The sequence below is a fragment of the Gymnoscopelus microlampas genome (genome assembly GCF_963454915.1).
Source record: "Gymnoscopelus microlampas genome assembly, chromosome: 13".
Classification (NCBI taxonomy): domain Eukaryota; kingdom Metazoa; phylum Chordata; class Actinopteri; order Myctophiformes; family Myctophidae; genus Gymnoscopelus; species Gymnoscopelus microlampas.
Window position 1 is genome coordinate 6,225,303 of NC_139950.1, and position 24,118 is coordinate 6,249,420.

Genomic DNA, 24,118 nt, shown 5'->3' on the forward strand with positions numbered 1-24,118 from the left:
TCCCATGGTGAAGCATTGTGAGCGCTTCGGATAGAAGCGCTATATAAATGCGCTATATAAATGCACCATTTACCATTTACCATTTAGATGGGCTATTTTCAAATGGCCGAAATGTATTTAAGGCAAGTGGTTTTGTAATAATAATCAAAATCTACAAAGTAAAGTTGTCAAATAATCGAGTAAAAGTAGGCTACAATATTTGCCTCTGACTGAGATGTAGTGGAGTAGAAGTAAAAGTACAGAAAGTTGCAAATACCAGTGAAGTAAAAAATACCTTAATAACAATAAGCTTTATTTTGCTTACTTTAGTTTGATCAGATTTTTATATTAGAATTATTCGTCCACAAATGAAGATTTCCACCATTCAATTGCTGTCAATGGGAGTCGCTGCCATCAACTTGAGTGTGTTTACTAAGGCCAGAAAACCTTCTATTTATAATTAAACAGATGATAAAACAAGAATAAAGTTTATGTTATCCTGTCGTCGGGTATGTCTGCTAAGAGGATTAAGAGGGTTGGTGTTAATGTAACATAGTTTAACATCGTTTTAGAAGAAAAATGATGGAGGAGTTGTGTTTTGTCCCTGGAAGAGTCAGATGTTGAGCATTTCAATACAAAACGAGAGCATGCTTCGCGTCTCAAATAATGTCCATGACAAAAAGGCACTTGTGTGCCAGAAGGTGTGCCCTTTTTTGTATTTCATAATATACACAGTCGTCTATAATATGTTGTTTTTTGTCGAGGAGAAAACACAAGTGGCACATTAAGCCACCTAGAGAAGAGGGGCTCTGTGTGTGATGACTCTACATGGTTCTCATGTTGTGTTTAAGTCCGGCCCCTTCAGTGTGTTCTACACCAGTCTAGTCTAACGTACCGAGTCGACGATACAAGCTACTACCCGAATTTGATAGAATCATGGCAGAAGTCGCACCAGCTCCAGCTCCGGCTCCGGCCAAGGCCGCCAAGAAGAAGGCAGCTCCCCGACCCAAGAAGACCGGCCCCAGCGTCGCTGAGCTTGTCGTCAAGGCCGTGTCCGCCTCCAAGGAACGGAGCGGTGTATCCCTGGCTGCGGTCAAGAAAGCTCTTGTTGCCGGCGGCTACGATGTGGAGAAGAACAAGGCCCGCGTCAAGATCGCCGTCAAGAGCCTGGTAGCAAAAGGCACTCTGGTTCAGACCAAAGGTACCGGCGCATCTGGCTCTTTCAAGATGAACAAGAAAGTTGTAGCAGTAAAAGCGAAGAAGCCTGCTGTTAAGAAAGCTGTCAAAGCAAAGAAGCCTGCTGTTGCCAAGAAACCCGCCGCGGCTAAAAAGCCAAAGAAGAAGGTGGCAGCAAAGAAGCCCGTAGCCGCTAAGAAATCGCCGAAGAAAGCCAAGAAGCCTGCCGCCAAGAAGGTAGCAGCTAAAAGCCCGAATAAAGCAGCCAAGAGCCCCAAGAAAGTAGCCAAGAAGCCCGCAGCAGCCAAGAAAGCCCCAGCCAAGAAGGTTGCCAAACCCAAGGCAACAAAGAAGGCAGCTCCCAAAAAGAAGTAAACTGTTATAAACCCATCCCAGCTTTATCCACAAAAAGGCTCTTTTAAGAGCCAACCACAACTTTTTATAAGAGTTTGTATTTCCTCTTTTTCACGACTATAAACCATTGGTAACATGTTTAGCTGTGTCTACCCAGTCTCCTGCAAGTTCCTGTCTCCACCATCACTATTTTTTTAAAGGCTTGAGGCTTTCCTCTGAAATGACCCCCCCCCATAATGTTTGCTACAGCAATGCATAGTATACATCTACATTTATTTACATACATAGACCCCTAAATAAATGATTTGAAAAACATATGTCTCTCAGATCAATTAATAAATATAAAAAAGCTGGAGAGGAAAAAAAACAAAATGGACATGTTTTACAAAAAAAAACACTTCTAGGTTAGGTTACTTGCAGGTGTGAAGGGTAAGGACAAACTCAGAAAGCCATGCTGTTATAATATAACCCCCTACCTAGAAGCCATTACAAAAGACAAGGGGGAGGGATGAAAGCAACTATATATATAGATATAGATATAGATATAGATATATATATATATAGAGAGAGAGAGAGAGAGAGAGAGAGAGAGAGAGAGAGAGAGAGTACATTGTTTTAAGTGGGACTTTCTAAATGTCTTATTGATTTAAGGGCTTCAGCCCCAGGTGATGCATTTGAAATATTCTAGAGCTCAGTGAAAATTAACATCTAGAATAGATTATCCATGTTCGTCCCATTGAAATAAATGTTCTATTTTATAAGGGATTGATTGATTGATGTACTTCATTTAGTAAGACATGAGAACATCAGTACATGGAAGTACAAATTCACAATACAAGGTCTACTAAACTGGGAGACTCATTAAGCACTGAGTTTGTTTAAGATGAGATCCCCATGCACACAAATCATGATGACATACAAGAGACAGACAGATACACACTACTATACAGAATGTCATACAATCAACTTACAGGTTATGATAAGAATAGCAGGGATAAGAATAGCACCACAAAGTTTAAACAGTATCATATGATGTTTTATAAACATATAATCATCAGATATAACTTTTGCAGTCAACATGGATTCCGTTTTAACCGTTATTTTAAAATAAAACAACAGTGTAGATAGATAGACAGAGAGACAGACAGACAGACAGACAGACAGATAGAGAGAGAGATAGATATTATTCTAGGCCTACTTGTAACATTTATTTGTCATGAGCAAATAGTATAAATTATATGACTTTTCTCTATTACTGTTTATTATGTATCTTTTTCACTATTTATGTTGAAGTCTGGAGAGTGTTTTTTTTGTGTGACTGTGAACCTACTCATGTCATGGCTGTGATTATGTGAATGTTGTGAGTGTTTTTATTTATAATAAGGTATTCTTAAAAAGTCACTGTACAAGTACATACTATCTGCCAGATACGTGGGAATAGTTGATTGCTTCCACTCAGCTTTATAACCATTTATAACCATGCCCAACATATAACCGTTGGAGAGGCCATTGTCACGCAGAACACAGAATAAAGGGGGTGGGGCTGCAGCTTTTTAGGTAACGCCCAGTGCTGAGCAGGCTGCCTGTCTTCCTATACGTCCTCAGAGCACAGATATATAAGCATGGCTTCGGCCATAGAAGGTACTTCTGTTCTACGGACTTACACAAGTACATCAAAAATGTCTGGTCGAGGGAAGGGAGGAAAAGGTCTTGGAAAGGGAGGCGCCAAGCGCCATCGCAAAGTGCTTCGTGATAACATCCAGGGAATCACAAAGCCCGCCATCCGCCGTCTGGCTCGCCGTGGCGGTGTAAAACGTATCTCCGGTCTGATCTACGAGGAGACCCGTGGTGTCCTCAAGGTTTTCCTTGAGAACGTGATCCGTGACGCCGTCACCTACACCGAACACGCCAAGAGAAAGACCGTGACCGCCATGGATGTTGTCTATGCTCTGAAGAGACAAGGACGCACTCTGTACGGCTTCGGTGGATAAATGACTGACTGACTTCAACCAACAACCCAAAGGCTCTTTTAAGAGCCGCCCACACTTTCTCTACAGAGTTGATTCCATTATTGAAATGTGAGCAATCCAAATAATTAACTGCTTGAAAGTCTTCTAGCAAGCTACATACTACATTCCAGGCGGATAAGTAACATAACACGAATTTAATTGTTATAAAACTCTTTATATAGTCGGGATTAAGATCGGCAAACCATGGTCAATTCGTCCAGTATTTTCTATGTCTAGTCTACAGAGTGACTTATTTGACCGTGCTTCTGTGCTTGACCGTGTTTACTATAAACTGTTAACTATAACGATTTAAAATCACACTTGCCAGCACAGCACCATGGCATACTCCCTGATTCAGTTTGGAATACGTTGTGTTCCCTCACCGGAGTCACCGAGAGTAGAACCCAGGTTGCCTGGGTGATAAGGAGTCCTTACCGCGGCTAGCCCATATGAGACTGTTTATTTCAATGCTGTAAAATTATCGAGTTCTAAAGGTATGTATTTGAGGTCAAAGACCTAACTCATCCCAGCTATAATGAACATGATCAATTCAAAACCCTTACCCTTTGTGTGGTACAACTGGTCAGGGACATGGATACATTTTTATGCATCGATAGAAAGTGTGTTACAACTGGATTGAATTTGGAGCGTGGATTAGAACTATTAATTCCAATTAAAATATACATTTACCCTAAATGTTTATTTTTATCCGTAGTCTACATTTAAAAATATATATATTTATAGGGATTTTCAATTATATAGACATAACATCAGTATGGCTCTTGTCTCGTGTTAAAATGCCTATAAGTAATCAAATAAAAAACAGAGCAAATAGACATTTTAGCGGGCCAAATGGATGATGCAGGCGGGAAAGCATTATGCCGAAACAAAGACAGTGTAAGACACCTCCCTCTGTGGGTCACATAAGCAGTGGCACCAATCATGTGCTGGGAGTCGCACACTTCATTTGCATTGGCCTGGAATAAATACTGGTGCGACGCCACCGCTTCAACACTTCTTTCAATCCTTTGAGAAAGAACCATGCCTGAACCCGCCAAGCCAGCGCCCAAGAAGGGCTCCAAGAAAGCCGTCACCAAGACCGCCACCAAGGGCGGTAAGAAAAGGAGAAAGTCTAGGAAGGAGAGCTATGCCATCTACATCTATAAGGTCATGAAGCAGGTCCACCCTGACACTGGTATCTCTTCGAAGGCCATGGGCATCATGAACTCCTTTGTCAACGACATCTTTGAGCGCATCGCCGGTGAAGCCTCCAAACTGGCTAACTACAACAAGCGCCGCACCATCTCATCCAGGGAGATTCAGACCGCCGTCCGCCTGCTGCTCCCCGGTGAGCTGGCCAAGCACGCCGTGTCTGAGGGCACCAAGGCTGTCACCAAATACACCAGCGCCAAGTAAACCGCTTAGTCCGCTACGTAAACACAAAGGTCCTTTTAAGGACCACCCACATTTTCAAGTGAGAGTTAATCCGAATACTAGGCAAATGTCGACTATATTCTCATATTGACTAATCGAATATGTGATGATTATGACCTACAATGTGCATTAGGGACATGGTGAGTAAGGGACGGGGAGTGTAATGAAACATGGCATCTACAATTTACTCTATATTTAGTCTTGTGATTAAGATGAAGTGACGGCCTACACGGTGTTTAATGTATCATAAGTGGCAGCAGAATAGAATCTAGGATTTTATGTTTGATTTGAAATAGGCAGGCGACATTGCATGTTTGTAGCTGTATAGTATACAACCATCGTAGACGTATTTATGATTCTGACGATTTCAATCTACGAGAGTTGTAGGGTTCACGCCCCATGGACTTTCTGCACTATGCCCCGCAGATACTCCAAACGTGTACAAATTGAAAATAAAGATGCTTACCCCCAAGCCCCAAATGTTAACTGTCTCCACGCGGTAGTAGTATAATGTAATAATCCATATCTTTCAATAAAGAAATGTTTTGATGCCGTCTGTGGCCGATTCTGTCGGAAGTTCCCAATGGGTGGTAGTGACGGGGCGCAACCGGTGAAACCCTGAATTACACTAAATGTAAACAGGAAGTAAACTAGGGTGAAAAAATGGCGTTCGGCCACAGACGACATTAAAACTAATGAAATATATGGATTATTCCATTGAACTACTACCGCGTAGAGACAGTTAACAACTTAACATTTGGGGCAGGCATAGTGCAGAAAGTCCATGTCTCCATGGGGCGTGAACCCTACAACTCTGGTAGATTGAAAATGTCAGAATCATAAATACGTCTACGAAGGTTGTGTACTACAGCTAGTATGTTTGCATGAACCAGTTTTGGACGGGAACAATAGTGAATTGGAGTCTTCACATACCTAGCTATTCACCATAACAATTGTCCGTGCGTCATGTCATGCATTATTTCTACATGTCATACAGTATCAGAAGTCTGCTGACAATTTAGCATATATACGTTTTTCTTTTTCTCATTAGAACTGACTCCATGTTGAAACAGTGGGTGGCTCTTAAAAGAGCCTTTGTGGGGTTTGTTCAGTCGAATGAAGGGGATTTATTTCTTGGCAGCTTTCTCGGTCTTCTTGGGGAGCAGAACAGCCTGGATGTTGGGCAGCACACCGCCCTGAGCGATAGTCACTCCACCCAGCAGTTTGTTTAGCTCCTCGTCGTTGCGGACGGCCAACTGCAGGTGACGGGGAATGATAGCTAGGCAGATAACAGGCGAAAAACAGGCGAATCGTTCACTTCCGGATAAAAGTGCCAAAATTGGTACACATACTCCTTGGGTAGTACTGTTTTGATAAAACCCGTTAGCCACCTGAAAATTCAAGATGGCGGCCATTTTTCAAGATGGCCGCCATTGAATATAGAGTAATATTACATTTCCCAACAAAATCACATAGATACAAGCGCCAAATTTGGCAAACATACTCCTTGGGTATTGCTCTTTTGATAAAAAACAAAGATTTTAAGATGGTGGCCATTTTTCAAGATGCCACCATTGAATATACAGTAATTCGCAGTAATTTCACAATAAAATGTCATAGATATGCACCAAAATTGGCACACACACTCTTTGGGTATTGCTCTTTTGATGAAACCTGTTACCCATGTAAAAATTCAAGATGGCAGCCATTTTTCAAGATGGCCACCATTGTACAGTAGGCTATATACAGTCAAATCACATTTAGAAGTAAAATAGCTTAGAAGCAAGCACCAAAATTGGCTCATATACCATTCTTTTAATAACCTTTTAGCAGCCACCTAAAAATTCAAGATGGCGGCCATTTTGCAAGGTGGCCGCCATTGAATATACACTAATAATGCATTTCTGAATAAAATCACCAAAATATGTCCTATTTGAGTAATCTTGGTGTCAAATCATACATTTTTCACTATGTAGAATCTGAATCCGGACCCATGGACTGACTCACTGGCTTCCTTGTACCATATATCAGCCTCGGAATCCTAATCTTCTGCTAAATTAGGGGATCATGCTATGTTATAAGTCTATTATGTGTAGCATTTTCTTGTACAAGACAAAGAGGAAGGGTAGTGTTTTCAGCCTGCGGCGAAAGATGGGCAGTGACTCCGCTGTCCTGACATCAGTGGGAAGTTCATTCCACCACTGTGGGGCCAGAACAGAAAAAAGTTGTGACCGTGTCGATCGACCAGAAGGACCCTTGAGTGACGAGGCAATCAGTCGCCCCGAGGTGGCAGACCGAAGTGGTCGGGCAGGGGTGTAGGCATCGACCATAGCCCGGAAGTAAGAAGGAACTGTTCCTTTCACTGCCCTATTATAGGCTAGCACCAGGGTTTTAAACTGGATCCGAGCTGCTACGGGGAGCCAGTGTAGAGATCGGAGAAGGATAGTTGTGTGGGAGAACTTGGGGTGGTTGAACACCAGACGAGCTGCAGCTTTCTGAACAAGCTCCAGAGGTCTGATGGCAGATGCCGGAGCACCAGCCAGGAGGGAGTTGCAGTAGTCCAGGCGGGAGATGACAAGAGCCTGGATGAGCACCTGGGCTGCCTTCTCCGTGAGGAAGGGGCGAATCCTCCTGATGTTGTAGAGGAGGAATCTGCAGGACCGTGTCACTGATGCGATGTTTGCCGAGAACGACAGTTGATCGTCCAGGGTCACACCCAGATTCTTCGCAGTCCGAGTTGACGTCACCACAGCATTAACAATGGTGATGGCCATGTCTCGGTGCGGACAGCCCTTCCCCGGAACATCAGCTCGGTCTTGTCCAGGTTGAGCTTCAGGTGGTGCGTCGACATCCACTCCGAGATGTCAGCCAGACAAGCAGCAATGCGTGCCTCCACTTGTGTGTCAGAGGGGGGGAATGAGAGGATCAGCTGGGTGTCATCGGCATAGCAGTGGTAGGAAAGGCCATGGGAGTGGATGACAGCACCAAGAGATGTAGTGTAGAGAGAGAAAAGAAGAGGACCCAGAACCGAGCCTTGGGGAACCCCAGTAGTGAGTCTGTGTGGTTCTGATACAGACCCTCTCAGCATCACCTGGTAGGAGCGACCCGTCAGGTAGGATGCAAACAGGGAGAGTGCAGAGCCTGAGACACCCATCCCCTTAAGGGTGGAGAGGAGGATCTGATGGTTCACTGTGTCGAACGCTGCAGACAGGTCCAGGAGTATCAGGACGGAGGAGAGAGAGTTCGCTCATGATGTATGACAGATCAAGCGCAGCTGAAGGTGTTGATGATGCAAGGTTGGACATGTTTGCTCGGAAGCAGAGACCATATGAAGCCATTCCTCCAACCCGATCAGCGCTGAAGGAGCATGTAAAGCGTGCTGCCTACCAGGCGGGCTGTATCTGGAGTCAGTCAACAATAAGTCAACCAGAAACAGAGGATCCTGCCAACTGGGGCTGGAAGAAGAATGGAGATCTGTGGCAGATATTTTGGACAGAGCTCCCACCCATTGCAGAGAGTTGCAAGCAGCTGACCAAGTGTGGATGCAAGTCGGAGTGCTGCGGTCGATGCAAATGCTACAGATTTGGTCTGACCTGCACGGCACAGTGCAGCTGCAGATGCAAGGTTTAGAAGTGTCTTCCTCATCCAGGCAGCAAGACAATAAGCGTACAAACAGACAATTTGGTCAAGCGAATAAGTATAGGCCTACTGTCTATAAAAAAACAATAAAAAACAATGAAAAAAGAATAAATAAAGAAAAGACAAAAAAAAAAACCTGCCTCAATGGGATCATCACCTTATCGTGGTGGGGCAGTTTGCATGTCTCCATGACCCCTAGAACTATGTCGGCAGGAGTCTTGTACTCCTGGCAGGGTTACCCAAGCCAAACAGGTCGAAGGGTAGAGACTAGACGAAGGGTGATCCCAGGGCGCTATTACTACTTGTAATCTACACTTGCAAGATCCGCTAGTCTCTCAGCGCTAATCTATGTGATTTTACTGCAAAATGTAGCAATACTGTATATTAAATGGCAGCCATCTTGAAAAAGGGCCACCATCTTGAATTTTTAGGTGGCTGCTAATATGTTATTAAAAGAATGGTATATGAGCCAATTTTGGTGCTTGCTTCTAAGCTATTTTACTTCTAAATGTGATTTGACTGTATATAGCCTACTGTACAATGGTGGTCATCTTGAAAAATGGCTGCCATCTTGAATTTTTACATGGGTAACAGGTTTCATCAAAAGAGCAATACCCAAAGAGTGTGTGTGCCAATTTTGGTGCATATCTATGACATTTTATTGTGAAATTACTGCGAATTACTGTATATTCAATGGTGGCCATCTTGAAAAATGGCCACCATCTTAAAATCTTTGTTTTTTATCAAAAGAGCAATACCCAAGGAGTATGTTTGCCAATTTTGGCGCTTGTATCTATGTGATTTTGTTGGGAAATGTAATATTACTGTATATTCAATGGCGGCCATCTTGAAAAATGGCCGCCATCTTGAATTTTCAGGTGGCTAACGGGTTTTATCAAAACAGTACTACCCAAGGAGTATGTGTACCAATTTTGGCGCTTTTATCCGGAAGTGAACGATTATTCCCGGTATCTGCCTAGCTATGATACGAGTTTTCTTATTGTCGCGGGCAGCGTTTCCAGCCAGCTCCAGGATCTCAGCGGTCAGATATTCGAGAACAGCCGCCAGATAGACCGGGGCGCCGGCACCGACTCTCTGAGCATAGCTGCCTTTACGCAGCAGCCTGTGGACACGACCCACGGGGAACTGGAGCCCGGCACGGGATGAGCGGGTCTTAGCCTTCGCCCTGGACTTTCCTCCGGTCTTACCTCTTCCACTCATGATTTGGCTTTGTTTATTTCTAGCGTTAAACTACGAAGAAGCGTGCTGGGGAACAGTGACAGTGCATTTTATATCTTCAACAACTCAGTACTGTCTGTGAGCGCCCCACCAATCATTAATATGAATGAGAGCGCGGGGTGAGTGTGTATGAGTTCCCCTCCAATCACTACTACTAGTGGCGTGAACGGTTCCTCCCAGAGAAGGAGGTTCCTGACCAGAGACCAATCAGAGAATGACTTCGTCTCAGAGTATGTCGTTTGCATTACTAGTTTATCCAGTTTCTAGTATTACAAAGTAACTAGGATAGCAGATGGCACACATTAGACCTGGTATCTCTATAATAGTGCTACTTTAATAACAATCTCAGAATTTCTGGTCAAGCTAAATAAAAAGTACATCTACATAGTAAAGAATAAGTAGCATAGGCAACAATAATTAAGGATAATTTAAATTATATAAATAAATGAATGGCTGTGTGAATAGGGTCAAATTGTAATGATTAACACATTTTACTGAAACTTTAGAGTAGCTTGTGACATTTTAGATTAATAATTGTCCTGTTTGAGAAGCTGATACTTAATGTTTTACCACATCAATATGTTGTGAATTGAGTTGAGTGTTCATTATTTAATTACTAAGAAGAGATGAACTTTACATGAATACATACTTATTATCCCTCTTCTAATGCACCAGTACATTTATCCTTCTGTCATGTTTTATTGTGTCACTCAAGTAGAAATGTGTTTCATGCTCCCCATGTCATGCAACAATGCATTTGAAGTTTGCTGGCAACTCTATTTAGCTAACCCTAACCCTACCCTAGCTACGGTATTACAGCAGCTTCACTGTGACTACACTAACATAGGTTTGTATTTGTAAGAGTTCCCCTCCAATCTGTATCAGTGAGTGACGTATGGTACCTCCCCAAAAAACTAGCCCCCAAATACATTGTTTGAAGAGAAATGATTCCCAGCTCTAGACATGAAACGGTAAGGGTAATATTAGCCAATTCTAAAGATTACAGTTCATTTCATTATGTGGTGTCTATTGCATGCACAGTTAAATGGCACATGTATCTCCTGTAACAAAATACCATTTACTATCAATTTATTGTTCTTGCATATTTTGCCGTTATGGCTAGTGAACACAGTTGAAGTAGCAGTGAATCAAATAGATATTTGTCACATTACAGTTTTACATGTGTTTATTTTATGTATTTTTTTAAAAAGCGAAAATGGGTGAAATACTAGAAAAGGGGTGTTGGCTAGTTGACGCCGGGAACCGAGGAAATTGCTCAGATATAGCCTAGGATATGTAAAATAGTCCTAATATGAGTAGTGTAAAATATACATAAGGTGCATGGAGAAGAGAAAAAAAGAGGCCATGGCAGATAAATAGAAGATAACAAATGTTAACGTGTGTGGCATACCGTTGAGACTAGAGAGAACTCACTAATAATAATCTAACACCTGATTTGATTGTGTGGACGTTTATGTTACTCCCTGCCAACTATCATTCCTGCAAGATGACATACGAATTTAATATAATACTGCTATTTATTTTCAGACTGTGACAATAAAATGTTCTTCACTACTCTACCACTAGAGGTCGCAGCCTGCTTGCACATCTGTATACAGTACATTCAAATCATTGTGTAAAGACTTACTATTGAAAGGACCATCAGAGGTCCATAAAATTGGACAGATTGATTTCCATTTGATCGATTTACATTTTTACTTTACATGATATTAGTGCATTATGGACTGTGTAATGGTAAATTGCACTGAGAAAATGTACTGTATGTAGGTTGCACTCTCAGAAAAGTCAGTTTACTTATTTTAAAAATATATCATTAAATAACCATTGAATAAACAATGCAACAATGCAACTAGACTTTTCTGACTAAATATTTGTAGACAACTATAGGCCAGCATACCAGGGGGTCAGAGCAGAGCACATGTAGTGGAATATCTAAAAAAGACAATCTAGAACAAATAAACACAGCTGCTGGAGCCCAAAGGAAGAGACCACACCCACACTGAACTGCTGACTTTCTGCCGTGTGGAAGGCCTTGTGACGCAAGGTTACTGCTTCATGTCTGGACCTGAAACCAATCAGCCCAATTACACTGTACGCACACCTGCCTGCATTCCACGTGTATTTGAGACAGATAGACAGACAGACAGACAGACAGGCGAACAAGACAGACAGACAGCCAGACGAGACCGAAGAGACAGACAGACAGACAGACGAGACTGAAGAGACAGACAGACAGCGACCAAATTGCAAGTACCAAGCACAAGCAAACCAACCACTCCTAAAGGAGACTTATGATACGGGTGTGCTGTTGGAATCTGTCTCTTGTGAGGTACGTGTTGAGTTGAAGTAGAGTTAACTCCAGGGTCAACTTTATCAGCAAAATAAGCACACTTCCTACCAGCACCATGATAAGAATCCATAACCTTTTGCTCGAATGCTGGCAGATTTGGTGTATTGTTGTCTGGACTGGATCTGTGTGCAAAGGTTTGTTTATTTTCATGTTTGGGAAGGCAGACTTTCCTGGCAGAATATAGATCAAGAAAGGCAAATACCACAGGTAAAAAAAAAAAAAAGATATCCATTAGTTGGTTCATTTAAAAGTTGATACTGCATTGAAGTGAAATGTTTTATGTAAGTAATCTTTTCATTGTAACCCTGGAGTACACCAGAGGGTCTACAAGGTCTTCAGTTTGAACAGAATTAAGCTCTATGTATTTTAAGTTTCAATTCAGTTGTCCCATGTGTGGTCCTTCACTCACTTTATCAATGTCAGTATGGACCTCTGAAAGGACATGCTGTGCTCTAGAAGTAAAAGAGACATAAAAAACATAAACATAAAGTAGTAACATAAAGTAGTAACATAAATCATTGGTTCTCACAGGGGTCCTTGAGGAGGTTCCAGGGGGTCCCCAGCGAAATTATGTTGTATAGCATCAAAATCAGTTTAACCACTTCAACCATATAATACTGTATCGGCTATTTGAAAACAGCCAATCTACAAGCTCACAACACATCACATTGTGTTGATCTGTCTGTCAGACAGACAGGCTGTGTTCATGAACTCGGTTACCTGGGGTTAAAAGCTGTCACACAGGCTGCTGTGCCAGACCTTGAGGCCATGGCTGCTAATCTGATGTCCATATTAGACACACTCAAGTGTATATGGGAACAAAATATCATTCTCCAACATGTATGTAAACACAGACAAGACATTAAAAAAATGCAATCACTAACATAAAAAAGTGTATTAAAAAGCATTAATAGAGGGACAAGTTGTATAATCCTGAAAACAAAGTAGGAGATGATCAAATATAAAATAATATAAATGTTAGATCATAATAGACCATAATAGGCTACTGCTTCTACTTAAGTTATTTACAAAACATTTACTAAAAGTACAGTTTTTGGCAACTCTACTTAACATCACAAGACTGCACTGAGTCACTTAGTTGAGCAGCTAAACGACTTCCCCGTGGGCTAGATTCAATCATATATTCCAAAATAACTAGTTGATGGTTTACTTTTACAGCCAAAAGCTTGACTCTTTATCGTTCTGTTGGAAGCCCAGCGTCAGTAGAAGCCTACGAGCTTTGTTACATGTGATGTCTTGTTATCTTGGGTGTCTACCTAGCTCCAAGGCTGAACAATTGATCAACTTTTAATCAGGATCACGATTTTGGCTTCCCACAATTAAACATGATCGTCCAATTATTGATATTTAAAATGTGTGACACATTGTGAGCTTGTAGATTGTCTATATCAACTAGTGAGGTTAAGCAGTTTTATTCACATCCAGGTACAATGAATGGAGTGAAAGACTCACTGGAGTGAATTAAAACAGTGTTTAAGTCTGCAAAGATGTGTTTATTAGCAGGAAGATGTAAAAGTGAAAGCATTGCTCTGTTGATTTCATTTAGTGTTGCTTTTGGTATATGAAGGACCCATTTTATTTTGATTCAAACCTACATTAGCAGGAATGTACAGTAGCACAACATGAATGTGAAAGCAGTGAGCAGTCCAAGCAGTCCAAAACTCAGTGAATAATCATGATGAATAATCGTGATCTCAATATTAATAGTTGTGCAGCAGCCTTAGGGTGTACCCCACTGTAGCTGCTAACTTGGTGACAACTGGGATCCAAATAAAGAAATACATATACCGGTAGATGTGCTTGTTCGTGATTATCTTAGTGATGCTGACCCTTTTAGAACCACGGACAGCGCCGGCACCAAGGTCAGTGGCGCTATCTGCACCCCGCTGTTCTGTTGCAGAGCAGCACAGGTAATACAGACAAGCCATCATTTAAAAAAAATCTCAATGTAAATATATACTCTACTATGCCCTATACTCTATTATACACTATTCTAGGCCATGCTAAATAGGAATTATGTATCGTTATATCTTGTGTACAGGTCCATAAGAGTAAAAATCTATTTTGTTATGGTTCACTGTAGCACCATAAGTAATAATAATAATAATAATAATAATAATAATACAATCAAAATATAGGCCCTATACAACAAGGTAAAACAAAATCAAGCAAGTGAACAGTTTTTTTGTCATATTTCACCACTTGAACCCTAGCATATCTATTCTGGGGCTAACATTCAGCAAAAAAAACAGATCTACAAGCTCACAACGTGTTGTGACGTGATGTTAGCTTGTTGATAGATCAGCAAAGCTATGTAGTGCATTGCGGAGGGTGCCTAGTATAGAGACCTTGAGAATATGTTATCTAAGTATTGGTGTAATGGCGTTTGTCGGCTCGACTCAATTCCTCCAAACAAACCCACAAAACCCACTGATGCACCGAGCCTTTAGGTTGTACGCAGGCACAAATAACACATTGTCCTCACAACAACTTGAAGTTTTAGCTTTCATGCATGTTTACTTGTGCATATGTGCATATAAACAGATTCTTCCATGGCATGGCATTGTTCTCTGGCACTGTGGCTCTGGCAATCAATTAGGCCTGGAGAGGCATGCCCAAATAATAATCTAATAATGATAATAATGCATTTTATTTGTATTTAGCACCTTTCCAAACAAAGTTCCAAAGTGCTGCACAGAGAAAGATTAAAAACAACAGACGCAAAGCAAAACATGAAATTAGAAAAACAAGATTACAGTGTATGCAGTCATATAAAAACAATTAGGAAAAACACTTAGTGTAGAGGTAGGTTTTCAGAAGTGACTTAAACAGAGGCACGGATGGTGCTAACCTTAGCTGCACTCACTACTAGGTGAGTAGGCTATTAAGGACCTCAGGCAGGGCCTTATTTGAGGATCTAAGAATGCGCTCAGACTTAGGAGGGGACAGCATATCAGAGATATAAGTAGGGGCCAATCCATGCAGGGCTTTATAAGTAATAAGTAACATTTTAAAATCACTCCTGGAGCTCACATGCAGGCAGTCAATGAAGGGCAGCTAGTATGGGTGTGATATGGTAATAAACCAATAATCTATGAAACTAATACAACTAATAATGCCAAATAATAACAATAACAATAATCATGATAATAATAATAATAATCAGAATAAACAAAAACAGTGAAATGGATTCTAAAATTGGGTTAAATGGTTAAGGTGCTTGAAGGTATTGTGTGCGTGGTTGTTACTCCTATAGCTTAGAAACATCTGTTATAAACTGTGTGAATGTAAAAGTTTTGAAGTGTGCCAGTGTCCTTGGGGCTTGTTGCAGTGTCCTTAATGTTCAACACACATGCAGACTCCATCTGACTCTAAAAAGACTTTGTAAAAATGGTACTATATACCATATTATTGCACTTTGCATAGTACTCAGTGAGAGAGAGAGAGGGTTAAAGTATCTGGTGCTGTTCCATCCATCAGTTTCATCCAATCAGGAGAGAGAACCCCGCAAAAATCATGCATAAGATTCCGTTTTATTGCGTTACAGTTCCAATTGTTTTCCTGCCCCATCACTTCCAATTTGACTTGTTTATCTTGTATGAATTATATCTCCTGATTGAATCAAATTGGTATCCTGCACTGAAAATGTGTTTTCTGTTTACTAAAATGCTGGAGAATTGGGAGACCCCTGTTACTGAACAAACACTCTATAATAGCAATGCTTACTATCATCCCCCAAATAATTCCACAACTGTCACTTCACAAAACAGTGAACGTTTCATTCAAACTGTTGGTTTGTGAACAAACAGACCCTGTGACTCTGTCCTGAAAGATGAGGGTCTTCATAACCCGACACATCAGCTTCTGGAGGTGCTTCCTGAACTTCTTCTCCACAAAAACATACAGGATGGGGTTGAGACAGCTGTGAGAGTACGCGACGGCCTCTGTGACTTGTAAAGCCAATCTAATCGCCTTGCTGCTCTCACATTCTGTATAGACGTGAAGTAATTCCAAAGCTTTAAAGAACGAAGCGACATTATATGGCACCCAGCAGCAGAAAAACATGACTACAACAACGGCAACCATGCGGATGGCCTGTTCCGTGGATGATTGGTTCGAGGGGATCGTCTGTTCCGTTGATGATTGGCTGGAGAGGATGGCCTGTTCCGTGGATGATTGGCTGGACAGGAGCCTCCTAACGATGCGTGAGTAGCAGAAACCCATGATGGCCATCGGAACCAGTAAGCCAAGAATATTCATTTTGAAAAGGCCGAAGATGCTCCAGAAGTGCCTGTTGTGTGTCGCGGTGCCATTCTCATGATGTCCGGTGTATAAGGGAGCGCAGAACAAAACTGTTTCATTAGTTGACCTTGGGGCCTCTTGTACCTGAAGAAAACCTACATCTGGAAAAGAGACGAGAACTCCAGCAACCCATATAACAGCAGCTACAGCCATTCCAACGGAGCGTGTTCGTGTTCTCAGTGCGTAAACGGCGTGCACTATAGCCAGGTAGCGATCAGCGCTCATCAGGGTGATGAAAAAGATCCCACAGTAAAAGCCAATGTGGTAAGCACCTAGGACCACCTTGCACATAGCATCCCCAAACAGCCACTGGTCACGGGCTTGGTAGGCTAGGAAGGGAAGGGAGCATACAAGGAGAAGGTCAGCAAGGGCCAGGTTGAGGAGGCACACATCAGTCATGGTGCGGAGCTTCTCCATAAATATGATGACCCAGAGGACCAGCACAATCCCTGGAAGACCCACGATGAAGAACAGAGAATAGAGCACTGGGAGAAAGTATGAATCATGACGTCCATATTCACATCTCCCAAAGTCTCCATCAGGGTAATCTTCATAGTAGTCGTAGTAGTCAGTGGGGTCTACAGAGATGTCTCCACTAAAGGATTCAAAAAGAGTAGGGATTAGATGCATTTTTTATAATGAAAGACTTCAGTGGGAGATGCATTTTTGTTAAATGTTAGGAATTTTAATGAAAGGCTTCAGTAGGCCTACAGTATATTAGGTCTGTTTCTGAAATAAACCAATTTACTGTAGCCTAAGACTAGCCTGGTTCCAGACCATAGACCCTGCCCACTCTCTGAGTGGACTGAAGCTTCAAGCTTCAGTCTGATAATCAGGCTAGCCTAAGACAGTATAGCTGTGTAGGAAATGTGAAGGATTGTGACATAAGTTTCTGCAAAATTGTCCTTACACACCCCATAAATTATAAATAATGATGTTGCAGCGCAAACCCATAAAGATGATGTATGTCACTGTCATAACTTTACCCGTACAGTACAAATCATGTTACAGACATACAGTACATAGTCTTACCCATGTGTGTCAATGTGTGATGAAATATCACTGACACCAGGGATGGTTGTGGCTGCAGTCGTCAATCTGGAAGATATTCAAAAATCACATGAGTACTTTCAGAAGACAAATGATACCTGCAATGTGTTGTAAGTGATATTCCTTGAATTAAAACAAAAACTATAATTATAAGAAAGTTAAAGCTCTATATTCTCTCTCTCTCTCTCTCTCTCTCTCTCTCTCTCTGAAAATTGTGCATTTTCTATCAGAAATAGACCGATATTATTAATACATTTTCATGTATTAATGTGCATATATTTACTTTAAATGCAGGCCTACATGTTTAAACAAATGTAAGCAGTCCAAAAGAGAATTAATTCATTAATTTAATTACAAAGGTGAGGTGACTTGCATCTAAGCTGTTGAGTTTTGATTGATTGAATACTTTATTATAAGTTTGCAAAGAGATAAGCACAGGGAAGTACAGTTCAAGTCGTAATGCTTTGCATTATATTTCTATTCTTTTGCATTATAGTGTGTGTGTGTGTGTGTGTGTGTGTGTGTGTGTGTGTGTGTGTGTGTGTGTGTGTGTGTGTGTGTGTGTGTGCGTGTGTGCGTGCGTGCGTGTGTGTGCGTGCGTGCGTGCGTGTGACACATGTGAGCTTGTAGATCGGCTACGTTTGTACTGTAAGTACTCAAGTAAAATTCTGAATACAGGACCTTCACTTGTTACAGAGTATTTCTTTTTCTTTTACTTAAGTAAAACAGAGTACTTTTTCCACCACTACTGCCTAAGAGAAACAAACTAAATCACTGCATGCAGTTGCTACGGGGATATGGCTCAGATTTTCCAAGTTTCCAAAAATAAATCAACATGGAACATGCACACTTGCAAAACATTTGTGCTGCTGGGAGAAAATCCCCTAGATAAAAACATTCATACGCAAAATGTATACTCCCACACACATTTGTGTGTGGCCGCCGTGCGTGTGTGTGTCTGTCTGTCTGTCTGTCTGTCTGTCTGCCTGTCTGAAAAATATGGTTGCTCCACTGCGCCCTCTACAGATCTGGTCAATGGATTTTTTCTATTGACCAGATTTTTCCTTCCGGTGAAACATTTTCTTTTATGGCCAAAAAGTGATTTTTACAGAGAAGGTGGGGTGCTGAGAGGCTTCCCACCTCCAAGAATAGACTTTCAACAACACAAAACAACCTTTGTTTCGGTGAGAAGCGAAGTGGTTTTGTTTATTTTTACTACAGCTGGAGCCCTCGCAGGGCAGTGGAATTCTTTGTCTATGACCAGAGCCGAGCGCCTGCTGGCAGGGCGTTAGAGAGAACTCACTAACGCTCTGGACCAGGGCTAAGAGAATAATAGATAACGTGCATTGAATGAAGTAAAACATTCAAATAAATTAAAAAAACAGGCTGAATGTAGCTAAATGTAACAAAACAAAGCAATTATACTACTCTCACTCTATACTTAATAGGCTGTCCTTTATTGATTTCATTTAATTTAATTTGATGTTTATTTGGGTAGAACAAACAGCCTACAGTTCCAACGCAATATAGGCTAACTTCAACCCAGGCTGCATACACATAAAGTGTAATGAAACACTTATTTCCGATTCTGTCCATTCCAACATGGTTCTTAAAGGTCTTATGACAGTCCCTTTAAGTCTTATGTAATAAGGCTCACCTGACAGTGCTGTTGATAAATGCTGTTGATATTATGGTGACGTCGTCCATTATTGATTGCCTGTTTCCAGATACCAGGTAAAAAAATCAGATCTTCTATATGGCTCATCCAGTTAGAAAGCTAGAAAAAAGTATTCATGGCCAACTTTCAGCGAAATCATGCAAAGACTTTGCATCCTTCTTGTCCTGGTATTCAGAAGAGTTTCCTGCTGTCACGAATCATTCCAGCGTTCCAATCCAAACAGACAACAACTAGATCTCTGTCCGGATTTCTCCTTTCCAATGTGCATCCTCTAATATGCCTCAACGCAGGGGGTGAGGAGCGACAATGGGTCGCTGTCTGCATGCCTTCACATACATAGGGTACTTAACTTGTCTAAATGACATGTTGACATGCATTCTAACTTTTTCAGAGAACAGTGGAGTAACTGTAGCCTTGCCCTTGCCTTAATAACAGAGAAAGACTCAGTGGAGTAACTGTAGCCTTGCCCTTGCCTTATAACAGAGAAAGACACACACACACACACACACACACACACACACACACACACACACACACACACACACACACACACACACACACACACACACACACACACACACACACACACACACACACACACACACACTAAAGTGACCAATCTACAATTTGAGTTAAAATCTGTAAGAATACTTAAAAGTTGTTAATGAGTAAAAAATACTTGAAAGTTAATAAATTGAGCAAATATTTAAAAGAAGAAGAAATTGAGTACAAATATTTTATATTTATTCTGTTGCTGCTGCATGCAGTGTTGTACTATTACTGTACATAAAATGTCATGGTTGAAAGTACTTTCATACAACAACAAAAAAGTACTCCTGCAGGTTATTTTCTCTGCTTTATTAAGCAACGTTCCTGAAAGGTTGATTAATGAAGCAAAGAAAATGTGTGTGGGAGCAGACATTTTGTGTATGAATGTCTTTTATCTAGGGGATTTACTCCCAGCAGCACAAATGTTTTGCAAGTGTGCATGTTCCATGTTGATTTATTTTTGGAAACTTGAAAACTTGGAAAATCTGAGCCATATCCCCGTAGCAACTGCAGTGATTTAGTTTGTTTCTCTTAGGCAGTAGTGGTGGAAAAGGTACTCTGATATTTTACTTAAGTAAAAGAAAGATAAATACTCTGTAACAAGTGAAGGTCCTGTATTCAGAATTTTACTTGAGTACTTACAGTACAAAGGTAGCCGATCTACAAGCTCACGTGTGTCACATCGTGACACGCGGTTATGCGCTTGTAGATCGGTTAATTAAGGGCTTAATTGGACTAAAGTTTTTAAATATTAAATTAAAGTAAAGAATACCTCATAATTGTGCTTAAGTGGTACTTGAGTAAATGTTCTTAGTTACTTTCCACCACTGCTCTTATGGCAACTAAACAGGGACACAATACAATAAATAATGGTTTCTAGGTGTTGATATGAATCATAAAAAGCATGGTGCCATTCTTTCCCAGTGATTAGTCACGCTGGAACAAAACATTTGAGTGCAACGCCTATCCGAGGGAGGATGTTGTTGACGTGTCTGCTGAAGTGAAACTTCAAATTGATAGTTGACATGAAATGTTTTTGTCTGTCTCTTACCTAACAAGCAAGGACAGAGAGATGGATGGACACACACACACACACACACACACACACACACACACACACACACACACACACACACACACACACACACACCAGTTGTCCTTCTGCCGGCGGTCAGTGAGGATGCAGAGGAGTGGTCCTTGTTTTCCTAACCTGAGCCACAAAGACTTCCTGGAACATTTCGTTGACCAGCAGTGGTCTGCTGTGGTCACTGACCTCTGGTCTGGAGGCACGTAAAGGCCTCTGGCCACATAGAGAAGTAATCCACCACTAAAATGACACAGCTGTTCCCATGCGCCATGGTGGTGAATGGGTCCAACTTAAGACATCGATCCCCACAGACTAGTAGTGTTTTAGTGGAGCATGCGAGCGTCGAGTAGCCTATAGGGAGTTTTAGGGAAGTGCATAGGTCACACCAGTGGGTGTACAACCATACATCTCAAGAAGGTTTATTTGTCACTGCTCAGATACGAGCAGCGAAATACAAGTGTAAGCAGTCTAGTAGGACCGAGCCCGAAGCCGGAGTCTTGGCGACTGCGAAGTGGCCCGCCCCCACGGCCCACCGAGCCATGGACCAGTTGTAGCACCTTGGGGCGGAGCCCACAGGGCACCAGGTGTGTGTGTGTGTGTGTGTGTGTGTGTGTGTGTGTGTGTGTGTGTGTGTGTGTGTGTGTGTGTGTGTGTGTGTGTGTGTGTGTGTGTGTGTGTGTGTGCGTGTGCGTGTGCGTGTGCGCGTGCGTGCGTACCTGCATGAGTGTATGTGTGTGTGTGTGTGTGTGTGTGTGTGTGTGTGTGTGTGTGTGTGTGTGTGTGTGTGTGTGTGTGTGTGTGTGTGTGTGTGTGTGTGTGTGTGTGTGTGTGTGTGCATTTGTGTGGGGGTCTCAATGTAGCAGAGTGGCTCAGAGTCTCTGCCTAAACTGAAGACAAAAAGGCTAATATCTCCTCCGGCCAAGGAGGGATTCCCTGCATCCTCCCGGGTGTTGCATTCTCTTTTGACAGATGTAAGAAGGGGAAGTTCCAAGGAAAACATGTTTGGATACCACCGCCCAGTTCTCTTTTCCAGCGCCAATACTGCAGATTACTCAGCATGTTGGCCAGCCTACACCCAGTTCTCGAACAAGAAACCCCCCCCCACCCATCACAAATAGCCTGGCCTGGGCACTACAGTATCTTACTTGAGATTGAATTTCTCCTAACACTATGTATGTGGCAGGCAAATAGTCTTACCTATGGATAAGATCCCGAAATCCCCTTTTAAAATAATGTAGACAGTCTGCCATGTTAAATTGTGTGTTTGATTATTTATCATTTGTCGCTGCTATGTAATTGCTTCATTTGACAACATGTGGTTTTACTCTGATGTGCTTCATTCTTCTGGCAGAAGATGTGGGGAGGATAAATGCAACAGGGAGGAGTAAACTGTCTGCACTGTGATGGAAATAACCAGGGATCAACCGGATCAACCCTTTTTGTTGCACGGTGCTACGCCCAGGTTTGGTGCCCCGGTACATAATTTTGTCTGCGGGGTGAGGGATGCTGCCGGCGCACTTCGGCACATAGTCTGGTCTGGTCTTTATTTATGTTTGGCCAGGCGTTTGGTGCCTCTCTGAGCTTGCTGTGCTGGGCTGCAATCCATAAAGCCTGTGGACATAATATGAAGAAATTGAGTTATCTACAAACATCATTGGCTCTCAAGGGGAGTCTGGTGGGGGCGGGCGGGCGTCTTTGAGGGGTTCCAGAGCTTCGCCATCAAAATGAGGAACAGTTTTAAAAGCATTGAAGCCTCATTATATTTTTTGGCAGTGATGCGTTGTGAGCTTGTATTGGCTATATAAACATTTTGAAATGTTTTAACTAATCTTGACTAAACCTAACCTTAAATGAATAGTTCACCCAAAATGTATAGAAAATAAGTCCCTTTTTGGGTGAACTACTCCTTTAACCCTAACCTCACAAACATGAAACACTGCCTAACCCTAACCTTGACCTAGCTCTGGTCCATACGCCTGAAGGAGTTCTCCTTAAGGCTATGCAACCGCGCAGCCTCTCGTCGGGAGTAAAAATAAGAAATACGCTTTCGCTACTCACCAAAACAAAGACGGTTTTATTGAGTTGAAAGCCAACTCTACTTAGTGGGAACACTCTGAGCCACCCCCTCATGTCTAAAATATTTTTTTTTGTCCAAAATGTAAAACAATCCACCGGACGGAGAGAAACTTCCTGGTTCAGAGATGTTTGTACGGAACAGCGACTCTAGCATTGCAGAGCCGAATAACACCCAATGAGATGTTATCTCAAGGTGTAATGCGGTCCTCTGACCTGTGAGGCAGTAGTGATTGGCGCCATGATGGCGCGGCCAAAGATTAAAAAAAACAAAGAAGTAGTGTCTCCGTCTGGTGGATTATTTTACATTTCGGCCAAAAAGTGTATTTTTGACGTGAGGTGGGTGGCTCAGAGTGTTCCCACTTAGTAGAGTTGGCTTTCAACTCAATAAAACCGTCTTTGTTTTGGTGAGTAGCGATTAACGAAAGTGTATTTCTTATTTTTACTCTCAAGGGGAGTCGGGCGGGCGTCTTTGAGGGGTTCCAGAGCTTCGCCATCAAAATGAGGAACAGTTTTAAAAGCATTGAAGCCTCATTATATTTTTTGGCAGTGATGCGTTGTGAGCTTATATATTATTGTATATAAACATTTTGAAATGTTTTAACTAATCTTGATTAAATCTTCTCTTACACTCCCTATTTCATTGGTGTGTTGCCCACGTTGAGCATAAAAACCTTAACATTTAACTTCACAAAATCTATGCCTAAACCTAACCTTAAAGGAATAGTTCACCCAAAATGTATAGAAAATAAGTCCCTTTTTGGGTGAACTACTCCTTTAACCCTAACCTCACAAACATGAAACACTGCCTAACCCTAACCTTGACCTAGCTCTGGTCCATACGTCTGAAGGAGTTCTCCTTGAGGTGGGTGGCTCAGAGTGTTCCCACTTAGTAGAGTTGGCTTTCAACTCAATAAAACCGTCTTTGTTTTGGTGAGTAGCGATTAGCGAAAGTGTATTTCTTATTTTTACTCCCGACGAGAGGCTGCGCAGCCTGTGCTGCGGGCACATTGGCTCATCGGTCGCATAATGTGTGTCGCAAGCTTCTTCCATTTGACGGAGTCAGGTTACGGTCGCATAGCCTTAAGGAGAACTCCTTCAGGCGTATGGACCAGAGCTAACCATGACCCTAACCTCAAAGAATGCCTAATGTCTTA

The 24,118-nt window shown here is 41.9% G+C and overlaps 5 protein-coding genes across 5 annotated transcripts in view; 3 read left to right on the plus strand and 2 right to left on the minus strand.

Annotated features, from left to right (window-relative positions):
• Positions 1–915: 915 nt before the first annotated feature.
• Positions 916–24,118, plus strand: part of LOC311058363 (uncharacterized protein) — a gene marked incomplete at both ends in the record, with an annotated part of 195,684 nt that continues 172,481 nt past the window's right edge. Inside the window, one exon of the mRNA XM_084075800.1 lies at positions 916–1,437. Coding sequence (XP_083931926.1) covers positions 916–1,437 — 522 coding nt within the window. The remainder of the gene's footprint in view (positions 1,438–24,118) is intronic.
• On the plus strand, positions 3,189–3,500 carry LOC311058416 (histone H4; the record flags this gene model as incomplete). The annotated part of the gene is made up of 1 exon (XM_084075853.1): positions 3,189–3,500. One exon carries the CDS (start codon positions 3,189–3,191, stop codon positions 3,498–3,500), a length of 312 nt encoding a protein of 103 aa, XP_083931979.1.
• Positions 4,560–4,965, plus strand: LOC311058407 (histone H2B-like; the record flags this gene model as incomplete). The annotated part of the gene is made up of 1 exon (XM_084075844.1): positions 4,560–4,965. One exon carries the CDS (start codon positions 4,560–4,562, stop codon positions 4,932–4,934), a length of 375 nt encoding a protein of 124 aa, XP_083931970.1. The 3' UTR covers positions 4,935–4,965.
• Positions 5,977–10,910, minus strand: LOC311058379 (histone H2A-like). Its single transcript, XM_084075816.1, has 2 exons — positions 9,581–10,910; positions 5,977–6,231 (listed from the first exon to the last, which is right to left on the minus strand). Exons 1-2 carry the CDS (start codon positions 9,810–9,812, stop codon positions 6,080–6,082), a joined length of 384 nt encoding a protein of 127 aa, XP_083931942.1. The 5' UTR covers positions 9,813–10,910; the 3' UTR covers positions 5,977–6,079.
• LOC311058351 (C-C chemokine receptor type 8-like) lies at positions 14,370–19,448 on the minus strand. The gene is made up of 3 exons (XM_084075770.1): positions 19,232–19,448; positions 17,557–17,622; positions 14,370–17,119 (listed from the first exon to the last, which is right to left on the minus strand). The coding sequence occupies exons 1-3, from the start codon at positions 19,279–19,281 to the stop codon at positions 15,982–15,984; spliced, it is 1,254 nt and encodes a 417-aa protein (XP_083931896.1). The 5' UTR covers positions 19,282–19,448; the 3' UTR covers positions 14,370–15,981.

Coding starts and splice junctions, on each gene's coding strand:
- LOC311058379 (XM_084075816.1), bottom strand. CDS start 9,812: ATGAGTGGAAGAGGTAAGACCGGAGGAAAGTCCAGGGCGAAGGCTAAG. Junction 6,232..9,580: donor CCGCGACAATAAGAAAACTC/GTATCATAGCTA, acceptor TTATCTGCCTAG/CTATCATTCCCCGTCACCTG.
- LOC311058351 (XM_084075770.1), bottom strand. CDS start 19,281: ATGGACGACGTCACCATAATATCAACAGCATTTATCAACAGCACTGTC. Junction 17,623..19,231: donor TTTATCAACAGCACTGTCAG/GTGAGCCTTATT, acceptor AATATCTTCCAG/ATTGACGACTGCAGCCACAA. Junction 17,120..17,556: donor TCACACATTGACACACATGG/GTAAGACTATGT, acceptor TGAATCCTTTAG/TGGAGACATCTCTGTAGACC.